Consider the following 20,144-nt stretch of genomic DNA (forward strand, 5'->3'; position numbering starts at 1 on the left):
TAAGCCAGTTGGAGTACCCTTTCTCTTCATGCCTGCTTTTTGGCTACTGCTCTGACCTCTTCACAGCAGTTTGTGAGTGGGTAGGTGGAAGAAAAATGAGCTATATTTCCCCATTAATAAATTTTGAGGCTGTAGTAGAGGCTGAAGTTGTTATTGGCAATTTTCACTACCCTTCACATTCCTTGGCCTCATGCCCATCATTCACCATGTGTCAGCTGTGGTCATCTACCACCTTCTACATGCTGTGCCTGTAGCTTCAGCACCACCTGATTCTGGATTATAGACCATTTGAGAGTCTAACAGAAGGTATGGATCCACTTCCCAGGGGAAAGAAATGCACATAAACAGATAAATTACATATGTTTTTAGGGGGTTCACAGATGACTTGAAGTCTACCCATGAATCCTCTGGAGAGTTCCCAAACTCCAGAATAAGAACTTTTGGTCAGAATTTATTCAATACTTCTGGGAAGGTAGTTCCTGGAAGGTCTTATTGCAACTTTATGACCCAAACCCCAAAATACTTATATTATCAGATGGGAATCTTATGGCCCAAATGCATTTATCTTGAATAGACCCTCCCATGGAAACATGTCTGATTTTTTCACCAATCACAGAGATCATTAAGTGAAAAAATCAAAACAAAGATCTAATACACTCTCACATATACCAACAACTGGCCACATATATATTTGTCTCCCAGGATGTGCAATTTGAATTACTGGAATGACAGTTTCAAAGCCATGATAAGAAATCTAAGAGCACATGAGACCAGAGGGAAGATTTTTAATATGCAGATTGGTGTATCAGGAGTTTCTCTTCATGTGAATGTTTAGCTCAGGTATATCATAACCTTTAGAAGTAAGAGTTACAGACAATTCTGCATAAAAGATACTGGCACAGGGTATTAAATAAGATTTAGAAAATGAGGGAGTGCTGTCTACTAAGTTCCAACACAGAAAAGGTTAGGCTATTTGTTACTAATTGTTAAAATGATTTAAAATGAGTCAGAAAATATGCACATATAGTTACATGGACATTTCCATAACCACATATAATTCCATGTAGATCTATATTCATAGCACCATCCCCGCCATCCCTGTTGAAAGTACCATTGGTTCCTGAACTCTGTGTTTTAGCTTTCCTGGTATCTGTGTGGGCATTGCTGTGTTTTTTGTTTTAATATTTTATTTATTTATTCATGAGACACACACACACACACACACACAGAGAGAGAGAGAGAGAGAGAGGCAGAGACACAGGCAAAGGGAGAAGGAGGCTTCCTGCAGGAGCTCCATGTGGGACTCAGTCCTGGGACTCCAGGATCACGCCCTGAGCCAAAGGCAGATGCTCAACCGCTGAGCCACCCAGGCATCCTTGCTGTGTGTTTTTGGGGTGGGGTGATTGTGTATGCCTTTTCTCCTGTGTGTGCTTGTCTCTGTTCATCTGTTTAGATTTAGTTGCAGAAAAAAGTAGATCACGTGGGCTGCAGGCCAAAGTAACATGAAGACCTGCATGTTGTATTTTAAGATGAATTTACTACAAGAACAACTTTAGGTGAAGGGCAACCTTGGCTCAAAGACAAATTTTATGTGAGGATGCTGTACTTTTTTTCTTAAGTATCTGAATCAAAATGGTACAAACAAAGGCTACTTGGTGACAATCGGAGGCTTTATTGTCAAACATCCCAAATCCCTTATCCTCAAGCGCCCAGAGCAAGGAAAAGGAGAGGAAAGAGTGGAGTGCTACAAGCTGTTAGGTAGCTGTGCAGGACCAATTGGCCTCCAGTGTCCCTCCTGTGGATGATCAGGGACAAAACTCGCAGATCCAATTGTGTCCACACCCAGTGGGGCTTCTTTGCACTCGCCAGGATACCCATTACTCCAAGAGCTGGAGGTCTAGAGTAAGGGTAGTGTAGTTTTTTTTAGTGCAGTTTTACCAAAATGGCAGTAAATGGCCCCCTGGAGTCTTGACTTACTTTCTCCTGAATACCTGGCTCTCCAACCTAGACCAGAGACATTTTGCTTCCCACCATGAAATAACAATAATTCAAAAATCAGCAAGATTTGACTGCTTCTCAAAGTAGTTTCCAATGATCTTCAGAATGGATTTGAAGCAAAGAAAAAAAGGCTGCAGAGAGCTGGCTTCACCATTTTGTAAGCCAATTACAGAAAGGAGCTTGTTTTCTTTTCAATACAGGTTTTGCACAGCCTTTGCAGCTTTTGGGGCAGGAAGGAGAAGATAGTATGATACTGAGTTAGAACGTGCAGCTAGACTGTCACTCTGAATCTGATGTGATGTATGTGGGTGTCTGGTGGTGTGGTGGGGTGGGGGTGGTGAGGAGGGAATGACAACACAGAGAAAGAAACCTAAAAAAGCCTTTGGGTCCAGCCCATTTCAATTCAATTCCCCAAGGACTCACTGGGTACAGGGCAGGCACCTGCTAGTTCCTATGGTACCTCTTAGAAAAGGCAGTCTTTCCTCAGGATAGGCTCGGCCCTGTGTCCACGGGCCCAATGTAGCAAGCAGGGCACAGGCTGACTTGACCCTTCACACCCCACCCATTTCTGCCTTCCACTGGAAGGCCATGGGCGAGGGACACAGGAGCCTTGTCTCCTGCATCAGACAGTACTAGGAAGGGAGGTGCCACAGTGATCCGCCAAGACAGACTCTGTCCCTGCCCTCAAGGGTGAGCATGTAAGGAGGAAGGCAGATATGAAACCAACCTCAGTGTGACAAATGCATGTAGAAGGACGTGCAGGATGCCGTGGGAGTGCAAGCAGTGGACGTTAACTCAGTCTCAGTGGCCACGAGAAAAGGCCATTTAACCCCAACAAACTACCTAGTCACGTTGACACTTGAGATGTGGGATTCCTCCACACGATCTTGGATGGGAAGTTATCCTAAGAGGCTACCCTGTACTCTCCAGGTGACCTTCCATCCCATCCAAGCTGGACTTCCTCCTAGCCCTAAGGCCTCACATACAGAGGCTCCTGACCAGGCCTCAGAGTCAGTTTGCCTCACTGCTGAGCCAACAGCAAACAAGTATCTGGATCCCATACTCTCAGGGGGAGGAGGCAGGTCTCTCGTACACACAGAGGTCACAAGACAGTAGATACTAACCAGTGGTGCCCCAAAGACATGGCGATGAACATCATCTGATGCACCTGGGCTTCTGGGGGGTCCTGACCTCTGGAAGCTCACTCTGCTGGGGTGTCTGTTCATTTGGGCTAACAGACCAGAAGTTCAGCAGCTGCAATTCCCTGTTGAGCTTTAAAAGGGGCATGGCTTGGGATATCTGGCAACTTGCAGAGCTTTTCCACCTGACTCTGTTTCTCCCATAGCTCCGGCTCCTGTATGAGTGCAATCCTGTGGCTTATATCATAGAGCAGGCTGGAGGCCTGGCGACCACAGGCACTCAGCCCGTGCTGGATGTGAAGCCAGAGACCATTCACCAACGAGTCCCCCTCATTCTGGGGTCCCCGGATGATGTACAGGAATACCTCACCTGTGTACAGAAAAGCCAGGCAGGCAGGTAGTGGGTTTGACCCTGAAAACTGCCTTGTCTTTGTCTTGTCCTTTTTATTAAGGGCCCTGAGTGAACAATAATTATTGCTCAGGTGCTGATGGGTAACAAAAGGCAAAGCTCTTAAATCACACCAAGAAGATCACAGCAAAGTGCTCCTCGCAGCTCTTGAAGCCAGAGGCAATTCTGTGCTGGGTGTGAAGGGCTCAAAATAAAAACCCACATGTGGAAAGAACAACTTTGATCTGTCTTCTCTGGTGAACAGCAGCTAATAGGGTTATAGTACCAAGTGTGTCGGCCAGGGAATCGGCCACCACAGACTTGTGGGCAAAAGTTTAGAGCTCACTTAAGAATTTGTTTTGGTTCTTTTAAAATTTGAACCTAGTGGTTCCAAGACAGTGGAGTAGTAGGGGCACCTTGAACTTGCTTTGTTCTTCCAGTACAACCGGACCAACCTTCACCTGCTTTGCAAAATTAGGAACAAGATGGGAAGAGTACAGAAACAGTCTGCATATTTGGAGCAAGTGATTCTGGCAGAAGCAAAGTTCGGAGCCCTGAACTGGGGGATTGGGAAGCCGCGAGGCCCGAAAGGGAGGAAGTCTGGTTCTCGGAGCCAAGTCAGGAAGAGGGAGAAAGTCGGCATCGGTGGCCAGTGGATCCCTGGGTTTTGCTCAGGGAAAAGACTGCTCCCTTTTCTGGAGGGCCTTGGAGCAGCGTGCTTGTCCTCTGCAGACCAAGGGCCCCCGGGGAGCCGCGGAGGCGAGGCGCGCAGGCGGGTCGGAGGGGGGCGCCAGGCCTCCGCGGGCGTGCGGCTGTGCGCGGGCGCCGCGGGCATTGGCTGGGCCTGGCTGGGCCTGGCTGGGCGCGGGCCGGGGCGGGGCCGGGGCCGGGGCGGGGCCGGGGCGGGGCCGGGGCGGGGCCGGGGCGGGGCTGCGCGGCGGCCAGGGCGGCTTGCCGGCCGCCACCGGAGCGGCCAGCCTGCTTGCAACACAGAGGCGCTAGGGGACCGAGTCAAACGCACACGGTGGCCGCGGGCTCCAGCTCCTCGCGGAGCGTTCCTGGCAGCCTCGGCGCAGGTGCCTGTGAAGGCCTCGAGGTGCGGCGGCTGCGGGCGGCCCGAGCCTTCCCGCCAGGGCCGCGGTGGGCGCACGCGCCTTCCCGGGCCTCGGCTCGGAGCTTTGAATCCCAGCTCCCGGCCGGAATTGGAATTCAGGAGACCTGTGGCTCTGGGGATGTGATGACCTCGACACGGACAGGCTAGGGCAGGGAAGTGACGAGGTCCTGGGCCGCAGGAGGTTGCGCACTTTTCTGGGAGGACCGCAGGGCAGCAGCTGCCGGGACTTCTGCCTCCCCGGGGGGCGAAGGGACAAGGTGACGCCCAATTCCATCTCCTCCACCACCACCGGCCACCAGCACAGTCGGACCCCGGGGAGACACACGGTGCCTCCAGTGGAGGCTGGAATCCTCTGCCCGCAGTCCCGCCCCCTGACCTGCAGGTGTGTCCCTCCGAGGGCAAGTCAGCTTGTGAACCCCCTCAGAAGACAAACACAACCCCAACATATACCAAGTCTGCTGATTAAAGAAAGCTCCAGAACATGAGCTTCCGGCTTAACTTCACAAGCTACTGAAAGCATATCTACTTAAAGGACCAAACACTTCCCACTACAAACAAGGAGGAAGGACCAGCCGGAAAGAGCAGCCAAAACACAACCGCAGAGTATATAAAGCATGCACCAGAGTCACTTCCTAAAGTTATTGTTGTTGTTGATTTTATTATTGCTGTTTTTGCTGTTTTTTCTTTCTCTTTATTTCCTTTTTTTTTCCTTTTTTTTAATTAAGATTTTATTTACTTACTCATGAGAGACACACAGAGAGAGGGGGAGACACAGGCAGAGGGAGAAACAGGCTCCCTGTGGGGAGCCTGATGCAGGACTTCATCCTCAGACCTAGGGATCACAACGTGAGCCAAAGGCAGACACTCAACCACTGAGCCACCCATGCGCCCCTCTTTCTCTTTCTTTCCTTTTTTGGACAAAATGACAAGAAGGAGAAATTCACAACCAAAGAAAGAACCAGAGGTAATACTCTCTGCCATAGATTTAATTGATATAGATATAAGTAAGATGTCAGAGCTAGAATTTAAAATAATGATTACAAAGATAATCACCCGGGTTGAAAAAAGCATAAAAGACACTAGAGAATCTTAGAAATAAAAGAACTAAAACCTAAACAGGCTGAAGTTAAAAATGTCATTACTGAGATGCAGTAAAAAAAAAATGGAGGCTCTAACTGCTAGGGTAAGTGAGGCAGAAGAGAGAGTCAGTGATACAGAAGATAAAATGATGGAAAGTAAGGAAGCTGAGAAAAAGAGAAAAACAACTACTGGATGCTGAGGGGGGACTTTGAAAGATGAGTGATAGCATTAAGTGCAATAATATTTGAATATCCTGGAAGATCAGAAAAGACAGAGAGGCAGAAGGTCTATTAGAACAAATTATAGCTGAGAACTTCCCTAATCTGGGAAAGGAAATAAACACCCAAGTTCAGGAGGCACAGAGAGCCACCCCACACTCCCCTAAAATCAATAAAAATAGATCAACAGCCAGACTATAATAATGAAGCTTGCAAATTTCAGAGATAAAGAGAAAATCTTGCAAGCAGTTTCAGACAAGAGCTCTTTAACCCACAAGGGTGGAAACATTACACTGGCAGAAGACCTCTCCACAGAGACCTGGCAGGCCAGAGAGGACTGGCATGATATATTCAGGGTGCTAAGTGAGATATATGATGCAGCCAAGAATACTTAAACCAGTAAGGTTGTCATTCAAAATAGAAGGAGAGATAAAAAAGCTCCCAGGACAAACAGAAACTAAAATTATTTGTAATCATTAAACCAGCCCTGCAAGAAATATTAAAGGGGATCCTGTGAGTGAAGAGAGAGCCCAAAAGCAGCATAGACCAGAAGGGAACAGAGACGATATACAGAAACAGGGACTTTACAGGTAATACAATGGTAATTCATGTATTTCAATAGTTACTCTAAATATAAATGTGTTAAATGCTCCAATCAAAAGATACAGGGTATCAGATTGGATAAAAAAAAGCAAGACCAGATTGGATAAAAAAAGCAAGACCTACCTATATGCTATTTACAAGAGACTCATTTTAGACCCAAAGATTCTCCCAAAGAGGGGATGGAGAACCATTTATCATGCTAATGGTCATCAGAAGAAAACTGGGGTAGCAATCCTTAGAGTAGACAAATTAGATTTTAAACCAAAAACTGTATAAGAGATGAGGAAGGACACTATATCACACTTAAAGGGTTCTATCTAACAAGAAGATCTAAGAATTGTAAATATTTATGCCTCTAACTTGGGAGCAGCCAATTATATAAACCAATGAATAACAAAATTAAAGAAACACATTGATAATGCTACAATTATACTAGGGGACTTTAAAACCCCCCTCACAGCAATGGGCAGATCACCTAAGCTGAAAATCAAGAAGGAAACAAAAACTTTGAATGACACATTGGACCAGATGGACTTCACAGATATATTCAGAGCATTCCATCCTAAAGCAACAGAATACCCATTCTTCTTGGTATAGAAGATATATAATATTCTCTAGAATAGATCACATACTGGGTCACAAACCAGATCTCAACCAGTACCAAAAGACTAGGATTATTCCCTGCATATTTTCAGGGAATGCTTTGCTTTTTTCATTTCTGATGCTTTGAAACTGGAACTCAGTCACAGGATGAAATTTGAAAGGAACTCAAATACTTGGAGCAACCTACTAAAAAATGAATGGGTCAACTAGGAAATTAAAGAAGAACTTAAAAAAAATCATGGAAGCAAATGGAATGAAAACACAATAGTTAAGAACCTTTGAGATGCAGCAAAAGTGGTCCTAAGAGGGAAGTATATAGTAATATAGTTCTTTCTCAAGAAACAAGAGAAGTCTCAACTACACAGACTAACCTTACACCTAAAGGAGCTGGAAAAAGAACAGCCAATAAAACTTAAACCCAGCAGGAAGAGAAATAATAAAGATTAGAGCAGAAATCAGTGAAATAGAAACAAAAAGAAGAGTAGAATAGATCAATGAAACTAGGAGCTGGTGCATTGAAAGAATTAATAAGATGAATAAACCCCTAGTCAGACTTATAAGAAACAAAAAAGACCTAAATAAATAAAATCATGAATGAAAGAAGAGAGATCACAATCAGCACCAAAGAAATACAAATAATTTTAAGAACATAGTATGAGTGACCATATGCCACCAAATTAGGTAATCTGGAAGAATTGGATGCATTCCTAGAAACATATAAACTACCAAACCTGAAATTGGAAGAAATAGAAAACCTGACTAGACCCATAACTAGCAAGGAAATTGAAGCAATAATAAAAAAATCTCCCAAAAATCAAGATTCCAGGTACTGATGGCTTCCCAGGGGAATTCACCAAACATCTAAAAAAGAATTAATACCTATTCTTCTGAAGCTGTTTCAAAAAATAGAAGTGGAAGGAAAACTTCCAGACTCTTTCTGTGAGGTCAGCATTATCTTGATCCCTAAACAAGATAAAGACCCCACCAAAAAGAATTACAGACCAGTATCCCTGATGAACATGGATGCCAAAATTCTCACCAAGACACTAGTGAATAGGATCCAACAGTATATTAAGAGGATTATTCACCATGATCAAGTGGGATTTATTCCTGGGCTGCAAGGGTGGTTCAACATCTGCAAATCACTCAGTGTGATATGCCACATTAATAAAAGAAAGGACAAGAACCAAATGATCCTCTCAACTGATGCAGAAAAAAAGCATTTGACACAGTACAGCATCCTTTCTTGATTAAAACTCTCCACAGTGTAGGGGTAGAGGGAACATATCTCAGTATCTTAAAAGTCATCTATGAAAAGCCCACAGAGAATATCATTCTCAATGGGGAAGAACTGAGAGTTTTTCCCCTAAGGTCAGGAACACACGACAGGGATGCCCACTCTCACCACTGCTATTCAACATAGTACTAGAAGTCCTAGCCTCAGCAATCAGACAGGAAAAAGAAATAAAAGGCATCTGAATTGGCAAAGAAGTCAAACTCCTGCTTTTTGCAGATGACATACTTTATGTGGAAAACCCAAAAGACTCCATCCAAAAATTCCTAGATCTCATACAGGAATTCAGCAAAGTGGCAGGATATAAAATCAATGTACAGAAATCAGTTGCATTTCTATACACTAATGATGAAATTGGAGAAAAAGAAATTAAGGGATCCATCCCATTATTACTGCACCAAAAACCATACATTACCTAGGAATAAACCTAACCAAAGAGGTAAAGGATTTGTATTCTGAAAATAATAGAGCACTTACAAAGGAAATTGAGGAAGATATGAATAAATGGAAAAACTTTCTATGCTCATGAATGGGAAAAACAAATATTGTTAAAATGTCTATGCTACCCAGGGCAATCTATACATTCAATGCAATTCCTGTCAAAATGCCATCAACTTTTTTTCACAGAGCTGGAACAAATAATCCTACAATTTATATGGAAGCAGAAAACACCCTGAATAGCCAAAGAACTGTTGAAAAAGAAAACCAAGGCAGGTGGCATTACAATCCGGATTTCAAGCTATATTACAAAGCTGTAATCATCAGACAGTGTGGTACTGGCACAAAACCAGACACATAGGTCAGTGGAACCCAGAAATGGACCCTCAACTCTATGGTCAACTCATCTCAGACAAAGCAGGAACGAATATCCACTGGAGAAAGGACAGTCTCTTCAACAAATGGTGTTGGGAAAATTGGACAGCCACGTGCAGAAGAATGAAACTGGACCACTTTCTTACATCATACACAAACATAAACTCAAAGTGGGTGAAAGATGTAAATGTGAGACAGGGATCCATCAAAATCCTAGAGGAAAAACACAGGCAGCAGCTTTTTCAACCTCAGCCACAGCAACTTCTTGCTAGACACATCTCCAAAGGCAAGGGAAACAAAGGCAAAAATGAAGTATTGGGACTTCATCAATATAAAAAGCTATTTCACAGCAAAGGAAACATTTGACAAAAACAAAAGGCAACCTGCAGAGTGGGAGAAGATATTTGTGAATGACATATCAGATAAGGGTCTAGTATCTAAAATCTATAAAGAACTTATAGAATTCGATACGTAAAGAAAAAAATAAGCCAATCAAGAAATGGCCAGAAGACATGAACAGATACTTCTCCAAAGAAGACATCTAGATGGCAAACAGACATGTGAAAAAAAGCTCAATATCACTTGCCATCGGGGAAATACAGATCAAAACCACAACAAGATACCACCTCACACTGGTCAAAATTGCTAAAATTGACAAGATAAGAAACAACAAATGTTGGCAAGAATTTAGAAAAAGGGAAACCCTCTCACACTGTTGGTGGGAATGCAAGCTGGTGCCGCCTCTCTGGGAAACAGTGTGGAGGTTCCTCAGCAGTTGCACTACTAAGTATATATCCCAGATACAAATGCATTGATCCGAAGTAGCACCTGTACCCCAATATTTATAGCTGCAATGTCCACAGTAGCTAAACTATGGAAAGACACAGATGTGCATTGACGGATGGATAAAGAAGATATGGTATAAATACACAATGGATCCTACTCAGCCATCAAAAAATTGAAATCTTGCCATTTGCAATGATGTGGATGGAACTAGAGGGTATTATGCTAAGCCAAACAAATCAGAATAAGACAGTTATCATAGGGTTTCACTCATGTGGAATTTAAGGAACAAACAGGAGCCTAGAGGAAGAGAGGGAAAATTAAAATAAGACATAAGCAGAGAGGGAGACAAACCATACAATTCTCTGAAACAAACTGAGTGTGAAACAAACCGAGTGTGGCTGGAGGGGAGGGGTGGGGGATGGGGTACCTAGGTGACGAACATTAAGGAGGGCACCTGGGGGATGCCTGGGTGGCTCAGCAGTTGAGCATCTGCCTTTGGCTCAGGGGGTGATCCTGGTCTCAGGTTCCGCATTGGGCTCCCTGCGGGGAGCCTCCTTCTCCCTCTGTCTCTCTGCCATGAATAAATAAATAAATAAAATCTTAAAAAAAAAAAGACACCTGGATGAACACTGGGTGTTCTATGCATCTGATGAATCACAGACTCTACCTCTGAAACTAATAATACACTATATGTTAACTAATTGTTTTTATATAAAAAAATTGTTCACTTTAGCCATATTTACCTTTACAGTGCAGGGGCAGCGAGCTCGCCCACAAGGCTGTGCACCGCCACCACCATGCGGCTACAGAACGTCTTCATCTACAAAACTGGTGATATTTAACCCTTCACTACAGATGTTCACTGTAAGCTCAGAGGTGGTCACCTCTCAACCTTACCTCCTGACAGACACGTAGCCACTAGGTCAGCCCTTCACTTTGGAGCTAGGTCAGCCCTTCACTTTGGAGAGGCTTTTCTAGGGTCACACACACCATCAAGGTTTATTATTTTTTTTTAAAGATTTTTAAAAATTTATTTATGAGAAACACACAGAGAAAGAGAGAGAGAGAGACAGAGACAGAGACAGAGACAGAGACACAGACAGAAGGAGAAGCAGGCTCCATGCAAGGAGCCCGACATGGGACTCGATCCCCGGTCTCCAGGATCACACCCTGGGCTGCAGGCGGCACTAAACCGCTGCACCTCCGGGGCTGCCCCCATCAAGATTTAGTAAGATACACGTGGACTCTGGACATCGATTGAGCCGAATGTGGTTTTGTCATTTCAGGGAATCCTATAGTTGTGATTAAGCCCCTTTCTGCTAACCGTGCACCCGAACCTCCACCTTCAATTTTGATTCTTTTTCAAAAAGTGCCATCCAGATTTGGAGCCAGTCAGACTCCCCCGGTGGCCTCCAGCCTAGGCCATAGAGGCTTCGGTCCCTGGGACACTCTTCTCCGTGTGGAGACCCCAGGCACCAAAGGGAGCCCAGCAGTGGGCTTTGTACGAAGGGGCAGCACCACCCAGAGGGGTGAGGGGCATGTTCCCAAGTGCACGTCATTGCAACACTAAGAAAAAGGGTCCCATGAGAGGCTTGTCTTTCTGGCTTCTAGGACCTTGCACCATCTGAGTCTCTGTGGCCGCAGGAGGTGAGCGGTGTTCTGCTGTCTTCCCTCCTGCAGCAGGTGGAGCCCGTGACCATGGTGGGACTTTGCCAGGCAGTTCCAGCCTCACCTGGGTGCATGCTCTCAAGATCCCAAAGGCTCCCTAGCATGCCCCCCACAGCCTTTCCCAGGTGGGGGCAGTGAGCTCCGTGGTCCTCGAGCCCTTCACATTTGGGTTGTACCTACCCAAATTCCTACCATGGCTTCAACATTTCAGGAGCCCAGGTGGGCCCACATCTTGTGAACCTGTGCCAATCCCAGCACCTGCATGAAACAAGAGCATAAAGACTCTGGCAGTGCTTTGCTTTTCTTTGCCCAGCATCCTCCCTCTGCCCCTTTCCCTGTTACCAGAACATCTTTCTTAGAGAGAAAGGCTCCTGCCTCAATCTCATCCCAGGGTCCCCGGGTCCAGGCCATCACAGACTCCATCTCCTCTCCCTCCATGTTGTGTGCAGGGCTGCCCGGAACCCACGTGGGACCAGATCCTTCTCTGGGATTTTACACGCAGATGCTGCTAGACCAACCTCTGGGTTCCGGTGCCTGGAGCCACGTCCCTCCCCTGTGTCGCTCTCTTGAAGCAGGGGAGAGTGAAATGACCATCAGGACCATTTAGTGAAGTGAGGTGACGCAAGACAACAGTGGCAACCACAGCCTCAGTCTCAGTGCTGCCCTTTCCAGGCGTGACTATGTGTAGCTTTTAGCTTTGTTTCACTTATATTTCTTTTTCTCATCATAATATCATAGATTACAGTGGGTGATTTGGGCAAAGCAGAAATGAACTGTATTCCCAGCTCCACAGAGAAAATCACCATTACCATTTCACTCTTTTTCCTTCTCATCTTTTTTCTTCTTTTTCCAAAACTGTCTTAAGATTTTACTAAATGCAGGTTTTGTCACTCAGTGCTACCATGCAGGTCAGAGCTGGCATTTCTGGTGATGGCCTGCAGCCGGGGGCTCTGTCTCGAGGGAAGGGCAGGGGCTCTGCATCTTCTGAGGTAGGTTTTCTCTCCCTCCTGTGGGTTGCTCCCTGCACCCCTGTACAAGACAGAGAAAGCTCCCCGTGTGCCTGGGCGGGACCCAAGGATTCCATGTATGTTTGGGACACGCAAGGACAATGGAAGGGACACCTTTCTTCAAGTGAGAACAAATGTGAAAACCATCTGGGCTCTTCCCACTTCCCTGTACCATCCCCAATTTTAGTAATAACACCCCCCACCCCAGGAAGCTGGGTGTTTCCACATGGGAGTTTAGGTTCCCTGACTTTCTGGGCCTCAGTTTGGTTAGCCCTGCTCTGTGGGTACTGATGGATGAAAATGAAACAGAGGAAAAGGATTCCTTTTGAATTTAATTAGTTCAACAAACTAATGAAACAAGGAACGTTTTTAAAAAATAAAAGGAAAAAACAAAAAAGAAAAGGAAAGACTTATTGACTATATCTTACAGATTAAGGAAAAATAACTCTATTAATATACATGTATGCACTTACTGCATGTGGATCGACAAATGATAGATGATAGAACATTAAAATTCCATGCTTTCCAGGACAGAAGAATGAGGACATGTTCCCTCATATCAGCGTATAGATCTATCACAATTTAAAATCACTGCAGGAAATCTTGCTTCTTATCCTCTTTGTTAGTCTTGACAGATAGGAGTTACCGAACCAGGATTTACAGGTGAAAATCCTCTGCTAAGCACAAATGACAACAGACTGCCACAGACCATGAGTTGGGGATCTTCTGAGTTCCCCCACAGGCCTCCCTTCCCTACAGCTGTGTCACCTTCTACCTGAGATGGTGGGGATATGATGCAGGGGGACAGTCTGCAGGTGCCACGTGGACAAGCACACAGACGTCGACACAAGAGCAACAGGAGGTGTCTTTCCAAGAAAACAACACTGGCCATGAAATCCATAGAGAGGAATTCCTTCTTCTTTTTTCTATATATATGAATATATGTTAACAATATATATTTATAAAAAATAAAAATATAAAAAATAATATAAATATATACATAAATGTGTGCTAAGGACCCCAGGACCCCCACTCAGCTCCAGCCTGTGCTCTGCTGCTCCCTGCACTTCAACAACAGGACTGTCATGATATTTCTGGAACAGGAAGCCCATGGCTCCCCAGCAAACTTTCTTTAAAAACATGTCCCGAGGCTCATCAAAAAATTAGATGTGCAAACAAGGGGGCATTTCTGTTGCTAATCTGGCCCACTGGCAATCCTAGGGCATGACAAGGCAGTCTAAGGCCACCCCCCTGCTGTGCAGATACAGGCTTCTCCCCAGGGATGTGTTTAGGATCCACATGAGGGGGTCTCAGGGCAGGTGGCTCCCCCCCAGGGCTGTCAGGAAATGTGTAAAGACAGTTTTTGATTTCACAGTGGATGTGGGAGGGGAGGCTAGGACCTGAGCTGCTTAGCGTCCTCATGTCCAGCAAGGACAGGGAGTCCCACACACCCCAAAATATAAATTTTATTCTGGTGGTTTCCTCCAGTGACAGAGTTAGAATTACCAATAAATCCATTGTCGTGGCCTTCTCTGCAGGTGCTGCTGGCTCCTCGTGACAAGCTACCAGGGAGTCGACACCTGGCTCCAGGGCACAGGGGAGGGCAAGGCCAGAATGCAAACATCCAGCTCCGACCCTGTTCCCTCTTGGACAGAAGACCAGGGAGTTGGAAATTCTCAGCACACTATTCCTGCTGCTTTACTTTTCCACACCTGGTGCTTTGCTGGTTCTTTTTATTAGGTTTTCTCTAATCTGCTCAAGACCCTGTGTGGTGCGGGCACCCGTTTCCGCCTTGCAGATGGAGGAGCCAGGTGCCAGGAGGCCGAGTGACTGACTCACAGCTGGGGAGGGGTAGACTCAGGCCTTACACCTCGTCCTTCTGACTCCAAAGGTCAAACTCTCCACTCTCCCGGCAGCCTTCCTTTTTTCTTTCTTCTTTCTTTCTTTCTTTCTTTCTTTCTTTCTTTCTTTCTTTCTTTCTTTCTTTCTTTCTTTCTTCTTCTTCTTCTTATTCTTCTTCTTCTTCTTCTTCTTCTTCTTCTTCTTCTTCTTCTTCTTCTTCTTTTCTTTCTTTCTTTCTTTCTTTCTTCTTTTCTTTTTTTTTTTTTAGTTTCCAACATTATCATTTTTTTATTGGAGTTCAATTTCCCAACATATAGCATAACACCCATGCTCATCCCGCCAAGTGCCCTCCCAGTGCCCGTCACCCAGTCACCACCCCCCCGCCCACCTCCCCTTCCACTATCCCTTGTTCGTTTCCCAGACTTAGGTGTCTCATGTTTTGTCACCCTACCTGATATTTTCACTCATTTTCTCTCCTTTACTCTTTATTCCCTTTTACTATTTTTTATATTCCCCAAATGAATGAGACCATATAATGTTTGTCCTTCTCTAACTGACTTACTTCACTCAGCATAATACCCTCCAGTTCCATCGCGTGGAAGCAAATGGTGGGTATTTGTTGTTCCTAATGGCCGAGTAATATTCCATCGTATACATAAACCACAGCTTCTTTATCCATTCATCTTTCGATGGACACCGAGGCTTCTTCCACAGTTTGGCTATTGTGGACATTGCTGCTAGAAACATCGGGGTGCAGGTGTCCCGGCGTTTCACTGCATCTGTATCTTTGGGGTAAATCCCCAGCAGTGCAATTGCTGGGTCGTAGGGCAGGTCTATTTTTAACTCTTTGAGAAACCTCCACACAGTTTTCCAGAGTGGCTGCACCAGTTCACATTCCCATCAACAGTGCAAGAGGGTTCCCCTTTCTCCACATCCTCTCCAACATTTGTTGTTTCCTGTCTTGTTAATTTTCCCCATTCTCACTGGTGTGAGGTGGTATCTCATTGTGGTTTTGATTTCTATTTCCCTGATGGCAAGTGATGTGGAACATTTTCTCATGTGCTTGTTGGCCATGTCTATGTCTTCCTCTGTGAGATTTCTGTTCATGTCTTTTGCCCATTTCATGATTGGATTGTTTCTTTGCTTTTGAGTTTAATAAGTTCTTTACAGATCTTGGATACTAGCACTTTATCTGATATGTCATTTGAAAATATCTTCTCCCATTCTGCAGGTTCTCTTTTAGTTTTGTTGACTGTTTCTTTTGCTGTGCAGAAGCTTTTTATCTTGATAAGTCCCAATAATTCATTTTTGCTTTTGTTTCCCTTGCCTTCAAGCAGAACTCAATGAAATAGAGACCCGAAGAACTGTGGAACAGATCAACAAAACCAGGAGTTGGTTCTTTGAAAGAATTAATAAGATAGATATACCATTAGCCAGCCTTATTAAAAACAAAAGAGAAAAGACTCAAATTAATAAAATCACGAATGAAAAAGGAGAGATCACAACTAATACCAAGGAAATACAAACGATTTTAAAAATTTATAATGAGCAGCTATATGCCAATAAATCAGGCAATCTAGAAGAAATGGACGCATTTCTGGAAAAGCACAAACTACCAAAACTGGAACAGGAAGAAATAAAAAACAGGCCAATAACCAGAGAGGAAATTGAAGCAGTCATCAAAAACCTCCCAAGACACAAAAGTCCAGGGCTAGATGGCTTCCCAGGGGAATTCTATCAAACGTTTAAAGAAGAAACCATACCTATTCTTCTAAAGCTGTTGGGAAAGATAGAAAGAGATGGAATACTTCCAATAATAATAAATAATACTTCGTTCTATGAGGCCAGCATCACCTTAATTCCAAAACCAGACAAAGACCCCACCAAAAAGGAGAATTATAGACCAATATCCCTGATTAACACAGATGCAAAAAATTCTCAACAAGATACTAGCCAATAGTATCCAACAGTACATTATGAAGATTATTCACTATGACCAAGTGGGATTTATCCCCGGGATGCAAGGCTGGTTCAACACTAGTAAAGCAATCAATGTGATAGATCATATCAACAAGAGAAAACCAAGAACCATATGATCCTCTCAATACATGCAGATAAAGCATTTGACGAAATACAGCATCCATTCCTGATCAAAACTCTTCAGAGTGTAGGGATAGAGGGAACTTTCCTCGACATCTTAAAAGCCATCTACGAAAAGCCCACAGCAAATATCATCCTCAGTGGGGAAGCACTGGGAGCCTTTCCCCTAAGATCAGGAACAAGACAGGGATGTCCACTCTCACCACTGCTATTCAACATAGTACTAGAAGTCCTAGCCTCAGCAATCAGGCAACAAAAAGAAATAAAAGGCATTCAAATAGGCAAAGAAGAAGTTCAACTCTCCCTTTTTGCAGATGACATGATACTGTACATAGAAAACCCAAAAGACTCCACCCCAAGATTGCCGAAACTCATACAGCAATTCGGCAGTGTGGCAGGATACAAAATCAATGCCCAGAAGTCAGTGGCATTTCTATACACTAACAATGAGACTGAATAAAGAGAAATTAAGGAGTCGATCCCATTTACAATTGCACCCAAAAGCATGGGTGGTGGTTTCTCATCCATAAGATACCTAGGTGGTATCTAGGTGGTAACAATGAGACTGAATAAAGAGAAATTAAGGAGTCGATCCCATTTACAATTGCACCCAAAAGCATGGGTGGTGGTTTCTCATCCATAAGATACCTAGGAATAAACCTAACTAAAGAGGTCAAGGATCTATACCCTAAAAACTATAGAACACTTCTGAAAGAAATTGAGGAAGACACAAAGAGATGGAAAAATATTCCATGCTCATGGATTGGCAGAATTAATATTGTGAAAATGTCAATGTTACCCAGGGCAATTTACACGTTTAATGCAATCCCTATCAAAATACCATGGACTTTCTTCAGAGAGTTAGAACAAATTATTTTAAGATTTGTGTGGAATCAGAAAAGACCCCGAATAGCCAGGGGAATTTTAAAAAAGAAAACCATAGCTGGGGGCATCACAATGCCAGATTTCAGGCTGTACTACAAAGCTGTGGTCATCAAGACAGTGTGGTACTGGCACAAAAACAGACACATAGATCAATGGAACAGAATAGAGAATCCAGAAGTGGACCCTCAACTCTATGGTCAACTAATATTCAACAAAGGAGGAAAGACTATCCACTAGAAAAAAAAGACAGTCTCTTCAATAAATGGTGCTGGGAAAATTGGACATCCACATGCAGAAGAATGAAACTAGACCACTCTCTTACACCATTACACAAAGATAAACTCAAAATGGATGAAAGATCTAAATGTGAGACAAGATTCCATCAAAATCCTAGAGGAGAACACAGGCAACACCCTTTTTCAACTCGGCCACAGCAACTTCTTGCAAGATACATCCACGAAGGCAAAAGAAACAAAATAAAAAAATGAACTATTGGGACTTCATCCAGATAAGAAGCTTTTGCACAGGAAAGGATACAGTCAACAAAACTAAAAGACAACCTACAGAATGGGAGAAGATATTTGCAAATGACGTATCAGATAAAGGGCTGATCCCAGATCTATAAAGAACTTATTAAACTCAACAGCAAAGAAACAAACAATCCAATCATGAAATGGGCAAAAGACATGAAGAGAAATCTCACAGAGGAAGACATGGACATGGCCAACATGCACATGAGAAAATGCTCCGCATCACTTGCCATCAGGGAAATCCAAATCAAAACCACAATGAGATATCACCTCACACCAGTGAGAATGGGGAAAATTAACAAGTCAGGAAACAACAAATGTTGGAGAGGATGTGGAGAAAAGGGAACCCTCTTACACGGTTGGTGGGAATGAGAAATGGTGCAGCCACTCTGGAAAACTGTGTGGAGGTTCCTCAAAGAGTTAAAAATAGACCTGCCCTACGACCCAGCAATTGCACTGTTGGGGATTTACCCCAAAGATTCAGATGCAGTGAAACGCCGGGACACCTGCACCCGATGTTTCTAGCAGCGATGTCCACAATAGCCAAACTGTGGAAGGAGCCTCGGTGTCCATCGAAAGATGAATGGATAAAGAAGATGTGGTTTATGAATACAATGGAATATCCCTCAGCCATTAGAAATGACAAATACCCACCATTTGCTTCAACGTGGATGGAACTGGAGGGTATTATGCTGAGTGAAGTAAGTCAATCGGAAAAGGACAAACAGTGTATGTTCTCATTCATTCGGGGAATATAAATAATAGTGAAAGGGAATATAAGGGAAGGGAGAAGAAATGTGTGGGAAATATCAGGAAGGGAGACAGAACATAAAGACTCCTAACTCTGGGAAACGAACTAGGTGTGGTGGAAGGGGAGGTGGGCGGGGGGTGGGGGTGAATGGGTGACGGGCACTGAGGGGGGCACTTGACGGGATGAGCACTGGGAGTTATTCTGTATGTTGGTAAATTGAACACGAATAAAAAATTAATTTATTAAAAAAATAATAAAAATAAAAATTTTTTTTCTAAAATAAATAAAAAGATACATCCGATAGGCGTACCTACTGGGAGCCTGAATAGTGTCTCTTTGGGCAAAGTGTTTTTTGCAAACTGTAAAGTGTCTGGCAAACAGAGGGCATTTGGTTGATGGTGGTTTTCTCATCCTTGCAGAGGCTTGATGGAAGGTAACCTTTGTCACTGATGTCCTCTGCCTGTGTCACGTGCAGATCTGGGGTCTCTGAGAGAAATGCTCTGGCCAGGAGACCCCCAAAGGCAGACAGTGTTAGTCAAGGCTCAGATTTCTTCCAACTAGGACAGTGGTTCCCAAACCTTGCTGCTCGCTGGAATCACCTAGGCACGCTGACCACCACAATGGGCAGCCGGCGCCTGACAGAGGCAGAGTGTCCAGGAGGGGGTGGGCACGTGCAGGCAGTGGGGGTTCTTAAAGACCTCAGGGGTTCCAGTGTGCGGTGAGGTTGGGGAACCGCTGACCTGAGGCCTTGTCTTGTCGTGTCAGTAAGAATCCAGGCACTTTGGCATGAATCCCTGGGTGGGGTGTGGTGTCTGACAAGATCACTAATTCACCCCAAAGCAAACCAGAAGCCCTGTCCACCCATTGGAGATACCTGGAAACCTAAGGGAGAGTGAGAAATGGGCCGGTTAGGAGGGCCACCTGGGTGGGACTGGGCTGAAGGCGGGGTCAGGCTCCCTGATGCACTGGGGACTCCGGGGAAGGAGGTGTACTCTGCAAATTGTGGTGCTTCTACCTGCAGGAGCTCCCCTTTGCAGCAGGAATGCACACCTGTCAGGTGGAGGAGAGAGGGGGTGGGGAAGGAGACCCAGCCAGGACTGAGGAACAAACAGGTGACTGCACCTGCCTGATGCAGCCAAAACATCCTAACCTATAAGAGAGACTCTGGCATTTTCTTTTAACGTTTGTTCACCTTAATCCTTGTTAGTATCTGAGTGGAACTGGGAGCTACGGTGATTCCACTGGATCATAGGACATACCTGGGAATCAGGGGAACAGACAAACCTCAGGTCCCCAGCATACACCCACCCTTTGCCACTTCCTCT

The 20,144-nt window shown here is 44.5% G+C and overlaps 1 protein-coding gene across 3 annotated transcripts in view; it reads left to right on the forward strand.

Annotated features, from left to right (window-relative positions):
- Positions 1–15,950, forward strand: part of FBP2 (fructose-bisphosphatase 2) — a 43,544-nt gene extending 27,594 nt beyond the window's left edge. The window contains exon 7 of one of the 3 annotated variants that reach the window (XM_041744484.1): positions 10,788–11,014. In XM_041744484.1, the coding sequence (XP_041600418.1) occupies positions 10,788–10,871 (84 nt within the window). In that variant the 3' untranslated portion in view covers positions 10,872–11,014. Of the gene's footprint in view, positions 1–3,343; positions 3,761–10,787; positions 11,015–15,890 lie in introns of those variants that run through there. The other 2 variants (XM_041744483.1, XM_041744485.1) reach the window with 2 other exon arrangements.
- Positions 15,951–20,144: the final 4,194 nt, after the last annotated feature.

This window comes from Vulpes lagopus, chromosome 2 (assembly GCF_018345385.1).
Source record: "Vulpes lagopus strain Blue_001 chromosome 2, ASM1834538v1, whole genome shotgun sequence".
NCBI classification, from domain to species: Eukaryota; Metazoa; Chordata; class Mammalia; order Carnivora; family Canidae; genus Vulpes; species Vulpes lagopus.